A 14,934-nucleotide genomic window follows, 5' to 3' on the forward strand; every position below is an offset into this window, starting at 1 on the left:
CGGTGGGGGTTGGGAAATGAGTGCAGGGATGGGGATGGAGCTGGAGTAGGAGTGGGATAGTGTTTGGCATGGGGCTGGGGCTGCAGACAGAGCTAGGGAGGAGGGTGGGATTGAGGTGGTGGATGATAACAGGGATAGAGTGAAGAAGGAGATGAGGTTGGGGAAGGGCCTGGGGTTGGATGCAGCAATGAGCTTTGAGACGGGGAGGGGTTTAAGGGACAGTGAAGGGGACAGACATGGGTTGGGTTTAGGTCTGGAAATGGGTTGGGTTTAGGGACGATGTGGAGGTTGGTCTTAGGTCTGAGTTTGCAGAAGCAGTGGGGGAAAGTGTAGCTACACGATGTTGTTTTAGGTTTAGGGATGGGTTTGGAGGCAGGGGTGGGGGTAGACGGTAAAGTGTGTATGAAGGTAGATTGAGCAATGAAAGTGGGCGGGCTGTGGTTGGACACAGTGCAGGGGAGAGGTTGGAGCGGGAATGGGGACAATGAACTCTGCCTCCATCCCTTCTACACGCTTCCCTCATTCGTTAACACCCCCCCCACCCCCCCTTTCCAGGCTTCTTTTCTTACGTGAACTACATAAACTTTTGGTCCATTCTGGCACTCCAAGCTGTCTGGGCTTAGGCTCTGGGAATGACCTCGGCCATGTTCCGCCTCCACAACTCCGTGTCAAGCGCCTGGCCCTCCGTTCTCCAGAGTTCGACCCTCGGCAAGATGCTTGTCCCTGTCGGTTCCATCTGACTATCTCATCACAGATTAATGCTCCGGATTTTAAAACACTCTGTATATTGTCGAAAAATCGGGAATAGTCTTGTAACCCCGTGTCTGGAAGATATTTTGTGCGACGGCTGTCCCTCTCAGGGGCCGTCCCTTGGGCCTGCTGAGGCCGAAGGATCGATGTGGAGGGGACTCGGGGGAAATGGATTCGAGGTACAGATGCCAGCAAGAGCCTGGGTGAATGATCTCCGGCATATTGACGCCATTTAAGACATGTTTGGGGGCTCGTCCTGTATTTTTTCCAGCTCCAGCAATTTGCCCCTCCTGAGGCAAATTCACCCTGCACCCAGACTTCCCTCCTGACATCACCAGGAGCTACAACTACGGCATTTATCTTCTTCCCAAAGCCCCCCTAAAATAAGTGTGCTGTGTGTAACAGATTTGCAGATGGTTTGAGGCTAAGGCATGACGGTCTGAACCTAAATACGCAGTAGTATCATTGCTTGGGGCCCTCGGTAGGGTCTTGACCTGGGGTTCCCATCCTCCCCCTTTTCATACCAGCTGTTGAGTCTGAGATCCACCACTTTGTCTTTTTTGTTGATTGGTGGCAAGGCATTGGATCCACATAGGGCTCAGTTTCTCCATCATTAAAATGGAGAGCATGGTGCTGTGGTGGAAAGGCCAGCCCCCCACAACTAATCACGGGTTCAATAGGTGCAATTGTATGGTTGGGGGTAAAATACATGTGTGTGTGTGTGTGTGTGTGTGTGTGCGTGTGTGTGTGTGTGTGAAGAGAGCATGAGAGATAAAAGAGAGAGGGAAATAATGGAGTCAGACACATTTCATGGTGGTCTCGGTCCAGTCCCTGACTTCTGCAAAGCTGGCCATCCTGGCTAGCCTGGCCGGAGACACCTTCTGTACCTACAACCAGACCCCGTCAGTTGCGGTCAAGGTTGTCAGCCGCGTCCTTTGGAGGCTGTCAAAAGGCCTCCCTCGGTGCTCCCGCCCTGGGTCACGCTGGAGCACCCCACGTGACTAGTTGCTCGAGATGGACATGCTCATCTGGTTCTCCCAGTGGCCGCCCACTGCCACGCGGCGCCCCCAAAACATGACCTTCACCCAGGGCCTGAGGAGGCACCCGTTGATGGTGGCGCCCAAGGAGCTGTGGTCACGGGTGGTGGCTTGTACGGGACCCATGTGCGGGAGGTATTCGAAGGCCCTCCAGCCCTTCACTGAGAGGCGGGACCTGCTGTTCCCCAGGAGCCGGCCCCACCGACCCAGCGCCCCACCTCCTGACCCCCCAAGCTGGCTACAGAACTCTGCGTGCCCTGAAGCAGCCCATGCCTGTGCTCCTGCAGAGGACCTCAGGGATGCCAGGCTCAGAGGAGGCCCCTTGCCCATGGGCCATCTGTGTAGCAGTGGCTGCCTATGCTCAGCAAAGATGGGGGCCCCTTTGGAGCTTCAATTAGGCCCCGCCCCACCACATCTGGGGTGTGCTGAGGCTGCCCTTGGCAGGTGGGAGGGAGGGTGAGGGGAAGTGGGCGGGAAGGTATAGAGAGGCGCCTGTGGAGATGGTAAATCAGTCTCTATCCTGGGACAGCCAGTGGTAGGGGAAGGCCTTCACAGCTTGGGGTGGGGTGGGGGTGCTGGTGGGCAATCACGCCCCACCCCCTGCAGTTCAGAAGAGAAGCTGGCCCTGCTCCCCTACTGCTACTCCTGAGGGGGCCGGAAGAGCCTTGGGTTTGGAGGTGTGGGGGCAATTTACTTGGCCCTGTGCAGAGCTGCCCACGCCTCTGCCTCCTGGCTCGGGAGACATGACAGGCCAAGTGGACAGACCTGGAAGGACGTCGCCGCAGCTGCCACCCCCCTCCCCCCCTTCCCTTCCCTTCATTGCAAGTTGCCATTTTTCCAGAGCACTTTCAGTCTAGCAGGATAAGCAGTTCCCACCCCGACCCCCACTGTTTCCTGCACAGAAGTATGTGGCTTCCCTGTAACTCATCCTATGGGTAATCAGCAAGTGTGAGCTTGTGAGGTGCAGTCTTACATTGGGTGGAGGGGAGTATTAGGGAAGAGCAGAGCCCTAGTGCTATGATGCATTCACATTGGGCTGCTAACCACAAGGTCAGCAGTTCAAAACCACAAGCCCACCTGAGCGAGAAACATGAGGCTTTCTATCCCAGAAAGATGGACGGCCGTAGAAACCCTCGCGGCCAGTTCTATCCTGTTCTATAGGGTGACCACGTCTCAGAACGGTCTCGAAGGCAGTGAGTTCAGTTTGGGGCCAGCAGAAGCCAGGAGAAGAATCCCTCGTGGCCTAGTGGGTTGCTGGTTGGGCTATGAACCGCAAGGCTAGAGGATCAAACCCACCTGCATCTTCAAGGGAGAAAGATGAGGCTGTCTGCTCTCTGCCTTGGAAACCCAAGGGGCTGGTTCTATTCTGGCTTCTAGGGGGGCTGTGAGTCAGAATTGACTGGCAGTGAGGGATTTATTGGTCTATCTATCATCTAGCCATTAATTCGAAGCTAGGAAAAGCATTCACAAGAAGGTCATGGAGGGTGGTCAAGCCCTTTGAGTCTGAACAAAGGAGACCTTCCCTCCTCCTCTGGCATTCACCATGGTCCCTCCCCACAAAACAGGGTCCAGGGCCTGTGGTTCCGCCACCTCTCCTGTGATAAAGTGAGAGGCAAGTGTCTCACTGCCAGGGAATCCGTGTCCACTCCTAGCGATCCCGTAGGACAGGGTGAAATGGCCATGGTGGGTTTCTGAGACTGTCACTCTCTTTTCTTTACCAAACCATTTTATTGGGGACTCTTACTGCTCTTATCACCATCCATCCATCCTTTGTGTCAAGCACCCTTGTACATATGTTGCCATCACTTTTGAAACATTTTCTTTCTCTCTTTTTAAATGGTCTTAAATTCATTTTATTGATGCCTCTAAACACTCTCAACATAATCAAATACATTAAATTGTGCAATGTAAATGAGTGGATTACGAGGCACATGCATCGTATCTCAATAAAGCCATTTGAAAATAACACAGTGTAAAATGCAATCGAATAATGCGTTTTGATTATAATACACTAGTAGAAAGCCTCGTCTTTCTCCCTCAGAGCTACTGGTGGTTTTGAACTGCTAACCTTGCCAGTAGCAACCCAGTGGGTCACCGCTATGCTACCAGGGCTCCTCGAATGGCTGTGTTCAAGGGACAAAAATAATTCCTTCCTTGGATGGGAGTCCTGGGGCACCAGCTCTCAATATCTCTTGTGGTAGTTACATAATCTGTTGTCCATTTGAGGCTTAAGAGTGAAGGGGCAGAGTTTATTCTGTCAATCAGATTGCAGCTTGATGACCTCATTTAGAGGCGCCAGGGAGATAAATCGCTCACTGGAGGTGGGACACAGGCTGACTCCCTGGGAGATATTGCAGCTGACAAGACACTAGTGCCCTGAGCTGTAGGAGTCATATGGAGACCCCTGCCAGTGCTGAGATCCTTACAACGCCATTGAATCCACAAGACTTTCCACCACTGGCCTGTGATCTTCCTGCACTTGGCATCATTGCATGTGTTTCATGAGTCTGAAGAGGACTTTATAGATTGGTATCAGACATATGGGCTAATATCAGACTTAGGACTTGATCTGGACTGGGCTGGGATGTTTTCTCAATAGTCAATTGCTCTTGTAGATGAAGCTCTTTCCTGTACCCATGAGTGTCTATGCATTTGTTCCTCTAGTCTACCCAGACTAACACAACCTGCTCTGTCCATCATGTTTTCTGTGTCATAAGGTCTTGTGCCTATTCCTTGTGAACAGTGTCCCTGGTTCTAGCTAAATGAGCCTGGTACCATTGGACAGACTTCCCTTTGCCAGGATATGGGATACAGGAAGGTTTTCCCCAGGTTGTCACCTGCTTGCTAGCACATTGTGTAGTCAGCAGCTTTGAACTTTTCCCCTAAGAGCATCAGCCATCTAGAGCAATCAGACTTTATAGTCTGTCCCACTCTGGGTGGGGCCCACTCCCTGCTGATAAGGCCCATGAAGGAGAGCTCAAGGACAAGGTCGAGCCAACTCAAGGAGGACCAAGGTTAGGCTGCCATCTTGAATCTAGGGTCTGCCCATCTTGTCACGTGTGTACCCTTAGTGCTGCCCCTTCTGATTGCATGTACACCCCTAGCTCATCCCTTTCCTGTCGTGTGTATGCCTATGGTACAGCCCCTTCCTGTTAGGCATGCGAGTACCTGGAATCAGGGGGGGCTTGCATGCCCCCCTAAGTATATACCAGCCTTGGTTAGAAATCTATTCATCTCCCACCTCCACGTGGGCCACCAAGAGGTGCTGAGGTGAGCATGCTACCATGAAATGTGTCTGGCTCATGTATTGTACTCTCTCTCCTATCTTCTATGACTTTACTCTGATCTTTATATGTTATAACTGTACAATGGCGCCGACGGACCCCACTCGGTTGTTAGAGGCTGGTTTAGTCTATCACCAGGGTAAATGACACCAGGCATGGGAGAGTAGCTGCTCCACAGAAAAGACCCCAAACCCCAACCAGACCCACTGCCATCAAGTCACGTCCCACTTACAGCGACCCCACAGGACAGGGTAGAATCGCCCTTCAGGGGTTTCATAGGCTGTGCATCTTTAGGGGAGCAGAAAGCCACCACCCCTTTCTCCTCGAGCAGCTGGGGCGCTGGAACTGCCTGCAGCCTTGTCCTTAACAGCCCATAGCCTCACCCCCACGCCCTCAAGGCTCTTTCTGGGCACGGGGTTGGGGGGAGGGGGATTCCTAAACCAAGCTCACCTACTCATAAAGGGAAGGGACAAACTTTGGGAAACTCCGCCCCTGATCCATCTGGGTCACAGACAGGTAAACAAAACAGAACAAACCCATTGGCAGCAAGTCTACTCCGACACACAGCAATCCTACCCAAGACAGAGTAGGACCGCTCCTATGGACATCCAAGGCTGTACATCTTTACAGAAGCCGATGTTCGAGTCTTTCTCCCTTGAAGCCACCGGGTGAGTTTGAACTGCCTGCGTTTGGGTGAGCTGCCCAGTCCCCGGCAGCATGGGAGCACCAGGCTCCTTACAGACAGCCCAACCCCACCGCTGTTGAGTTGGTCCCAGGGGAGTTTCCGAAGCTGTAGAAGTTTATGGAGCAGACAGTCGCATCTTTCTCCCATGGAGCAGCTGATAGGCTCGAACTGCTGACCTTACGGCGAGCAGCCCCATAGGTAACACCTGTGCCAACAGGGCTTCCACACGCACCCACAGGGGACTTCTAAGAGTCCGTGGACAAATGGAACTGGAGATCGTGGAAGTTTCCCAGGAACCGTTTGAAGCCCCATTGGACAAAAACACATGCACACAGACCCACCTGTAAGCTCCAGGCAGGTAGACTCCTGTGGTAGTTACATAATCTGGTGTCAATTTGGACCTCGAGAGGATTAAGAGTGAAGGGGTGGAGTCTAGTCTGTCCATCAGATCATAGCCAATGAGGCCTCTGTGTGGGCATGGTCTTCCCCTGAGAATTCTGGGAAATCTGGATTTTCCTCCTTGGAGGCGGAAGATTCTCTCTCTGATCACTCCATTGGAGATACTCTACTGACAAGACACATGGCACTACGCCCTGGGAGCTGGGGAAGCCACATGGACCTACCCTGATGCATCCAGACCTCTGCCGGAGAAGCCAATTAGAGACCCCTGCCAGCGCTGAGATGCTTCTAATGCTCCTGGATCCTCAAGACTGCCAACCCACTGGCCTGTGATCTTCCTGCAGTTGACATCATTGCATGTGTTTCATGAGTCTGAAGAGGACTTTATAGATTGGTATCGGACATATGGGCTAATATCCAACTTATGGATTTGATCTGGACTAGGGTGGGACATTTTCTCAATATTCAATTGCTCTTGCATATAAACCTCTTTCTTATATACATGTAAGTGTGTCTGAATTTCTCTAGTCTACCCAGACTAACACACCTCCTGACACACACATACACACACACACACACATACACACACACACAGTGAATCACAGGAGCCTGAGCAGCAGGGGGTGAGCAGTCGTGTTGGGCTCCGATGTCTGTTGTTAAGGGGGTGGGGCTGGGGTTATCCTAGGTCTGGCTCACACAGGGCCCCCCCAGGCCCCCGGGCAGCTAGGTCTCCAGGCCAGCAGACCCAGCCCCATGCTGAGGGCTGCTAACACAGCCACAGCTCCAGCCAGCAGGGGCACCATGGTGGCTGCAGGGAGAATACAAAGGCATTAGGGCATTGAGTTTCAGCTCCCTAAAATCCATGCTGTAAATCTGAATCCCTACACCTGTGGTTGCAACCTCATTTGTGAACGGGCTCTCACTGTTATGTTACTGGGGCGGTGCTGGGAAATCTAGAAGATGCGTGTCTAGTGTCCATGAGCTGCCCTGAGGGCAGGGATGGACACAGCCCGAGTATAATTGGAGAATCGGAAAGCTGGACGTCTATAGTCTCCAACCCCGGATTCATAAAGGCAGATGTTGATGGAGAGGCAGCCGTCAGGAAACGTGGATGAGCAAGAAAGAAAGATGCCACTTACAACCAAACCGATTTACAACAGGATCCTTGAGCCAGAGCCCCGTGGTAAATCGAGGACTTCCGGTATTCCTGTAAGGCAGCGGTTCTCAACCTTTGGGGGGTCGAACGACCCTTTCCCAGGGGTCGCCCGATTCATCACGGTAGCAAAATGACAGTGATGAAGTAGCCACGAAAAGAATGTGATGGTTGGGGGGTCACCGCCACATGAGGAACTGAATGAAAGGGTCGCGTCATGAGGAAGGTGGAGAACCGCTGCTGTAAGGTGTGTCTTGAGTCGATTTCTTTTGAGCCACGCAAGACAGACTAAAAAGCAAACAGAAGCCGAGGAAGGGAGATACCTGGCCCCATGGATATCCCCAAGGAGCCAAGGAATAAAAGGGGGTAAGTGACAAGGGCATTCACTCAGAGCCAACAGAGAGAGAGCTAGTGCCCTGAACTCAGACCTCTAGCCTCCTACGCTGTGAGAAGAGGAACGTCTCCTTTCTCAAAGCCACCCACCGTGTGATCTGCGTCATAGCAGCGTTAGCGCCCTGAGCCAGGAGGGCGTGAGTTCTGGGATTTGGAGGCCCCCCATCTTCACAGAGACCCTCACCTGCAGGGGTGGCGGCAGGCTCATGGAGGCTGTGGCAGGGGATCCCATGGGCCGGGGGCCGAGCCGGAGCCGTCAGCTGGCGGAAGCGCCCTAAGGTGCAGGGGTCCGGACACCCAGGGAGGCGGAGGGTCAGGGGCGGACGCGAGGAGTCATTGCGGTAGAAGAGGGAGATGGTGACGTTTCTGTGGGGAGGAAGATGGCGACGGCATCTAGCCCGGGTGGGCGATGGCCACCTGGATAGTAAGTCTGAAGACAACGGGATGGAGGAAGTGGGGCGCCTCACCCTTCCTCTTCATCCTGGTCCCCACGGTGCCTCTGGAACTCGAAGCCCAGGCAGGCGGCGTAGGGCGGGGTGTGGCCATCGTAGAGACCCAGGGCTCCCTGAAGGGCCAGCAGGGTGCTGTCATGCTGTAGGCATATGCATGGGCTGAGACCAGCTCTCCCGGTGTCCCATCCTGCTCCCCAAACTTGCTCTACCCCTTTCTTGTCACTCCAAGCTGTCCCGCCAGTTCCGTGTCACCTTTCCGTCAAGATGGGCGAAGGGATGTGAAAGGGGATCAGACAGCTCGATTAAACAGCCCGTCCTTTCAGCGGCTGTCTTTTTTTTTTCTTCTTCTCCCTATGACACCATCACCTCCCTTTTCCCAGGCGCTATACCTCTAGTGATATGGTTTGAGAGTAGGGTTCAAAGAAGGGGGACCACCACCAACTCTGCCACACCCAAATTGCCACCCCCTTCGTCCCAGCCCCCGGACTCACAGCCGAGTACATGACCATCTTGAGGGGCAGTCCCAGGTGCTGGGTCCGAGAGAAGTTGGCAAGGATGGCATCCAACAGGATCCCTGAGGGGTGGAAATAGAGGGCTGGAAACCCCAGAGGGAAGCACCGAGGCCCTCTGGGCCTCCCAGCCCCACAACTCACCCCCTGTCAGCTGGGCCTTCTCTGCTGCTCGGGGTGGGCCCACGTGGGCCCCAATATCCAAAGCCGAGATCTGGGTGAGAGTACGCAGGACATCTGGGGAGGCCCAGGCTGGGAGGGGAAGGCTGTGGGCTTTCTGGGTAGAGACAGGGAAAGAGGACAAAGAGGGGCCCCATTAGCTTTGCTCCTCCAGTTGTCTCTCAACCCCTCCTCTGACACCCCAAGTCAATTCCAATCCATAGTGACCCTTATATGGGGTTTGCAAAGCTGTACATTTAAAAAAAAATCATTTTACTGAGGGCTCTTACCACAATCCATACATCCATCCATTGTGTCAAGCACATTTGTACATATGTGGCCATCATCATTTCCAAAACTTTTCTTTCTACTTCAGCCCTTGGTATCAGCTCCCCCTTTTCCCCTCCCTCCCCCCCACTCTCTCCCTCATGAATCCTCGATCGTTTATAAATTACTGTTTTTTTCATGTCCTACATTGACAACTGTCTCCCTTCACCCACTTTTCTGTTGTCTGTCCCCCTGGGGACCGATCATTGTGATCGGTTTCCCCTTTCTCCCCCCACCTTCCTCTTCCCTTCCTGGTATTTCTACTCTCATTATTGGTCCTGAGGGGTATATCTGTCCTGGATTCCCTGTGTCATTAGTGCTTCTCTGTACCGTGTACATGCTCTGGTCTAGCCAGATTTGTAAGTAGAACTGGAGTCCGATAGTGGAGGGGAGGGAGCATTAAAGAACTAGAGGAAAGTTGTATGTTTCCTCAGTGCTATACTGCACCCTGACTGGCTCGTCTCTTCCTTGTGACCCTTCTGTGAGGGGATGTCCAATTGTCTACAGATGGGCTTTGGGTCTCCACTCTGCCTTCCCTCTCACTCACATCAATATAATTTTTTTTTAAGCAAAAGGGAAGAAATTTATTGGAGCCTATACGGGAAACCCTAGAGGGGCCCAGCAACCCCTACTCTGTAGGCATGCTCAGCAAAGGGTCACACCATTCACTGTACCCCCATGTCTCAGAGGGATTCCCCTTGAGCCGAGCCCCAAACCCCCAGGAGTGGCTGGGGGTGGGGACATGATATACTTTTTTTGTTCTGGGTCTTTGATGCCTGATAATAAGGTTGTCCATTTTCCTGGAAGCAGACAGCCTCATCTTCCTTCCACAGAGCATGTGATGGGTTCGAACCACCAACCTTGTGGTTAATAGTCCAACAAGTAATCCACCAGACCCCCAGGGCTCCTCCCAACTCACTGAGACCCTATGGGCAACCCAGAGCAATGCTCCCTGCTCCTGCACCAGCCTCAGTCCCCCAGTTGAGCCCCTCGCTGCAGCCGCTGGGGCTGCCTATCTTCTTGAGAACCTTCCTCTTGCTCATTGATTGCCCACCCAGGGCTGGAAGTTGAGCCTTGAACCCAACATAACACCCTGAAACCCGAAACCCATTGCCATAGAGTGGATTCTGTCTCACAGTGACCCTATAGGACTGAGCAGACCTGCATCTTTTGAGTTTCCACAAACTTGAGATTTTTTTGGGGGGTGGGGTGGAGCAGACAGCCTCACCTTGTTCCTATGGAGTAGCTCAGGGGTTTACATCACCCGCTTTGAGGTGGGCGGCTCAAGCTGTTGCCCACGAGTCACTGGGGCTCCTCCGATACCACCCAGGGACTCCTAATTTTATATTAAAATATATACGCTGTTTTATTAAGTAGAGCAGGATTTTTTTTTCCTATAAAGACTATACACATCAGGTTGCCATCCACTAGGTCACCAGTTGGAAAGGACCAGCAGTCTTTCTACTCTCCCTGAGATAGTGGCAGCCTCAGACCTTGGCAGGGGCCATTCTATGCTGTCCTGTAGGGTCAGGAGGAGTCGGCCTGGGTTGAATGGCAGTGAGTGAGTGAATCTTACAGTACAATGTAAAATGATACTACAAAATGACTCTCTACTACAAAACACCCCAAACCCTCACTGCCAGGGAGTTGATTCTAACTCACAGCAACCTCATAGGACAGAGTAAAAGTGCCCCGGTGGGTTTCAGAGGCTGCCAGTCTTCACAGGAACAGACAGCCTCCTTTTTCTCCCGAGCAGTGGCTGGTGAGTTTGAACTGCTGACGTAAGGGTTAGCAGTCCAACGTGCAACCCACTATGCTACCAGGGCCCGTTTCCTACGATTAAAAACAAAAACCCAAACAAAAACGCACTGCCATTGAGTCAATACTGACCAATAGAGACCCTATAGATGGGGCAACACCGTCCCTGTGGGCTTCCGAGACTAACTCTTTCGAGGAGTAGAAAGCCTGGTCTTTCTCTTATAGACTAGCTAGTAGTTTAGAACCGCTGGCCTTATGGGTGGTCATTGCTGAAGGCATCACCACTACACCACCTTATAAAGTACATGGATGAAACCTACCAGCCACTCCTGGGGAGAGAGTATATGTGAATTATAGATGTTTCATCGTAAGGCATTCCTGGGTGTTGACAACCAGTCAAGCACTGAATTATTAGCCCAAAGGTTGGAGCTTTAAAAAAAAACCCCTGGAGACCCGCTTGTGAAAAATCCGCTGTTTGACCCCTGGGGGGAGTCCAGTTCTACTCTGACACACGTGGGTCTCCCAGAACGAGCATCGACGAATCAGCAGCCAACGGCCCCCTCCACCACATGGGGTGACACATCATGAGCATCCAATTAGAAAACAGCTCCCCCGTCTTTAGCTGAAGCCCTTGCGGACAGCTATATTTTGTAAACACACAGTTTTGGGTGGTAGGAAGGCCCTGGGTGCAGCCAGCAGGTGGAGCAGGTGTGGGGGCGTGGGTGGGCTCCACGAGGCACCCATGCCTAGTGCCTCTGGGACCCTAGAACTATAGACAGACCTCGGGGACGCTGCTGGTTCGCTTCCCGTGGGGGCAAGTAGCGCAGCGAAGGGAGTCCCTTGGATGGAGTCGGTTCCCAGCGTGCAGAGAAAGACGCATGCTGTCTGCACTTGACTGTGATCTACCGAGTGGGAGGAAAACGTGGGCCATTGCGAGAACGGCCACCACGGGGCCAGGCACGCAAAAGGAAGGGCCAGAAAGATGGCACCCATAGACCTGCGGGATGCAGGGTTCCCACAAACGTTCCATTTGTGTACAAACGAGCGAGGTGCCCCAAAGCGAAGCCTGCCTGCACACGCCAAGTCTGGTCGGGCTTTGGCTGGCTTGTGTTTTTTTTTGGTTTCTGGAGTTTTGGGGTTTTTTAAAGATCATTTTAATTGGGGGCTCTTACAGCTTTTCTCATAATCCACACATCAGGTGTAGCAAGCAGGTTTGTACCTATGTTGCCATCATCGGTTTCTTTTTGCCAGGTGAGAGGGACCACAGGTACCGACTTGCAAACGCGCGGCCGCCAATCCTTGCACGGCCCTTGCTCTGAGCACGCGCCTGGCGCTGTTCTAAAACCAGGGGTCATCCGTTTCTTCTATACCTGTGCCACTTCACCTGTGCAGACAGGTATCGCCACCTCTACTGTGCAGACGGGGAAACTGAGGCACGGGGGTCTAAGTCACTTGCCTGAGGAAGCGGCTTGAACCCCAGTACTTGCCAGCACCTGGCTGGGGGCTCACCTGGCAGATCAGCGTGTCCAGAACTTTCCAAGCTCTTCGGAGCGGCTCCCCGACCAGTGACAGCCCCGTGGAGTTGCCGAGGCGAATCAGGAAGTCCTGGGCCCACGGAGCTGGGTAAGCATGGGCCCCACCCGGCCCCCTTCCTGCCCTCGCCCCCACCCCCACCCCTGCTCCAGACTCCCCCGCCCGCTCACCGTCCAGCCCTCCAGGGCAGCCTGGTACTCCGTGGCCTCTGTGGCTTCTCGAAGCAGTTCGCGGTAGCGGGGACAGCTGCGCGCGGGGAACCTCAGCAGCTAGAGGTGGGTGGGGGAAACTGAGGCTCAGCGAGGACAGAGGGTGGGGTGGGCTACGGGGCCCTTTCTCTTTTCCACAGGATCCCAAGCCCTGCCTCCCACCCCACCCCCCAAGCAGCACTGCCCAGATGGGGCGAGCTTCAGCCCCTCAGCCCCTCACCTTGTCCTCGGTGACCGGCACGGTGTGTACAGGGATTGGCCTCCAGCTGGACTCTGGGGTCCCAGGAGCAGCCTCAGGGTAGAGTCCCGCGAGGTTGGCCAGGGCGCTCTCCAGCGTCCGGTCGAAGTCCGTGCTGCGAATGTACACCTGGAGAAAAGAGGGTGGGTGGGCGGGGGAGACACACCTGTACCATCGGTGATGGGGGCAATCGGGGTCAGAGGTCAGGTGTGTCTGTTAAGCAGGGCTCCGAAGGGGTCGGGTCGGGTTCCATCGTGGGAAACCAGGACAGACCAGGGTTTGGAAACACTGTCAGGCACCCGGGTCCAGAAAAGAGGGTCGGAGGCTTGCCATCGAGGACAGGACGGAGACTGCGGGAGGCTGGACTCCTGCCAGGACCCTGGAGAGTGTCACACACGCCACGCAGGGTGGCTGCCTTCTTTCAGCTGGGCACGGCGGTGTCCCACTGTGCTCCGAATGCAGCCGCAGTCGCTGGGCAACTCATAGGGCTTCTTCCCCCGCCTGATTTCCAGCCCCCGCCCCCACCTCCCATGGCAATGGCCGTCTGGTTCACCCCAATTTCCCCACATTCAAGTCTGTTCTGATGTTACATCCTTGGCCCAGGACTGAACCTGAATAAGCCGGTTCAAAACGCTTCCAATTTCGCTTGGGAGGTGGGGTTAAAAGTCATGAAAAAGCAGCAAGGGGGATGAGGGTGTCTGTTCCAGTCGAAAACCCACAGCAGGTGGTGATGCTGGGGGGTGGGGTGGGGGTCAAGGGTTAGAGGTTAATGTCAGGAGCAGCTAGGTTGGAGGGCAGAAGTTGAATGGACCCGGGGGAAGGGCATCAGAGGTCAAAGGGCTCCTGGAGTTCAGAAGCGTCTGAAGGCAGATCAGGATTGGTAGAGGTTGGAAGTTAGAGGTCAAGGGGAGGAGGGCATCTTGGAACGATATAAGGTCAGTTTAGTGTTTTCCCCTCAGGGGTGGAGGTCTGGGGTTGGGCAGGAGGGTCCTCACGCGGGGAGGGAATGTGGAAAGAAAGAAGAGGAGGCAGGACAATTAGATCAGAATTGAGGAAGTCGAGAGGTCAGAGGTTGGGGGTCAGAAGGGCACGGTGAACTGATGAAGGCCCAAAGACAACACACCAAGTTTGGGGATCAGAGGTCGGAAGGTCTGGGTGGTGAGAGTCCGAAGGCAGAGGTGGAGTCCAGGAAATAAAGTCCAAGTCAAAGGCGAGAGGCCAGAGGTCAAGACGAAGGTGTCAAGTGGAAGGATAGAGTGCCCAAGTCTCACGGGAGGATGGGAAATCGAAATTATAGATTCAGTCAACAAGGGTCAAAGCGAGGTGTTCAGGAGGGCCAAAGCGGACAGAGGTTAGCGGTCAGAGATCCAGACAAGACAGCTCGAAGGAAGTCGAGTCAGAGGTGAGGATGGGTTCACTGGGGCTCAGAGGTTAGGTTCAAATCAGGTTAGTAGAAGGAGATAGAGAGGGGTGTCCAGAAGGCATGCCAGAGACAGTGGAGGCCAGGGGTGAGAGGTAGGTCAGGAGCCTGGGCCATGGTCCCCATAGCAGTACCTCCTCCCGCCAGTACTCAGGACTCAGAAAATGCTGGTAGCGGTTCCTCAGGAAACGGCCCAGCTCCAGCTGCTGGCGGACCCCCTCCTGGGGACAGAGTAGGACTCAATAGACACCCCCACTCTGGACCCCTGCCCCATTTCTCACCCCCACCTTCCAACATCTCACCCCGGTCAGCTGGCCCAGACCCCGTGGCCACAGGGTGGGAGCTGCCTCTTTGTGCGGGTCCAAGGGGTAGGATGCCAGTGGGGCTCGGTCGCCATGGCGAAACACCTGGTGGGTAGGGCCCGGTCAGGACTGGGCTAGGGGTGGGGGGCCCCCCGAGGGGTCAGGTCGGGCCAGAGGACACCTCACCAGAGCCACAAACACCAGGGGTCCTTTCGCCACGGTCTGGGTCCCTAGCAGCAGCAGCAGCAGGAGCGGCACAGCCCGGTGGCCCTGCGCCCCTGGCCCAGCCATATCGACGCAGCCCAGACGCTGAGCTCAGCCCCACT

The 14,934-nt window shown here is 54.3% G+C and overlaps 1 protein-coding gene across 1 annotated transcript; it reads right to left on the reverse strand.

The window, feature by feature from the left end:
- Window positions 1-6,847: 6,847 nt before the first annotated feature.
- On the reverse strand, window positions 6,848-14,899 carry ACP4 (acid phosphatase 4). Its single transcript, XM_004710452.1, has 11 exons — window positions 14,795-14,899; window positions 14,609-14,713; window positions 14,441-14,527; window positions 12,869-13,015; window positions 12,610-12,708; window positions 12,416-12,511; window positions 8,807-8,939; window positions 8,645-8,727; window positions 8,169-8,293; window positions 7,886-8,067; window positions 6,848-6,963 (listed from the first exon to the last, which is right to left on the reverse strand). Exons 1-11 carry the CDS (start codon window positions 14,897-14,899, stop codon window positions 6,848-6,850), a joined length of 1,278 nt encoding a protein of 425 aa, XP_004710509.1.
- Between the last annotated feature and the right edge of the window lie 35 nt (window positions 14,900-14,934).

Source organism: Echinops telfairi, unplaced genomic scaffold (genome assembly GCF_000313985.2).
Source record: "Echinops telfairi isolate 266 unplaced genomic scaffold, ASM31398v2 ScPeMD7_655;HRSCAF=1070, whole genome shotgun sequence".
Taxonomy (NCBI): Eukaryota; Metazoa; Chordata; class Mammalia; order Afrosoricida; family Tenrecidae; genus Echinops; species Echinops telfairi.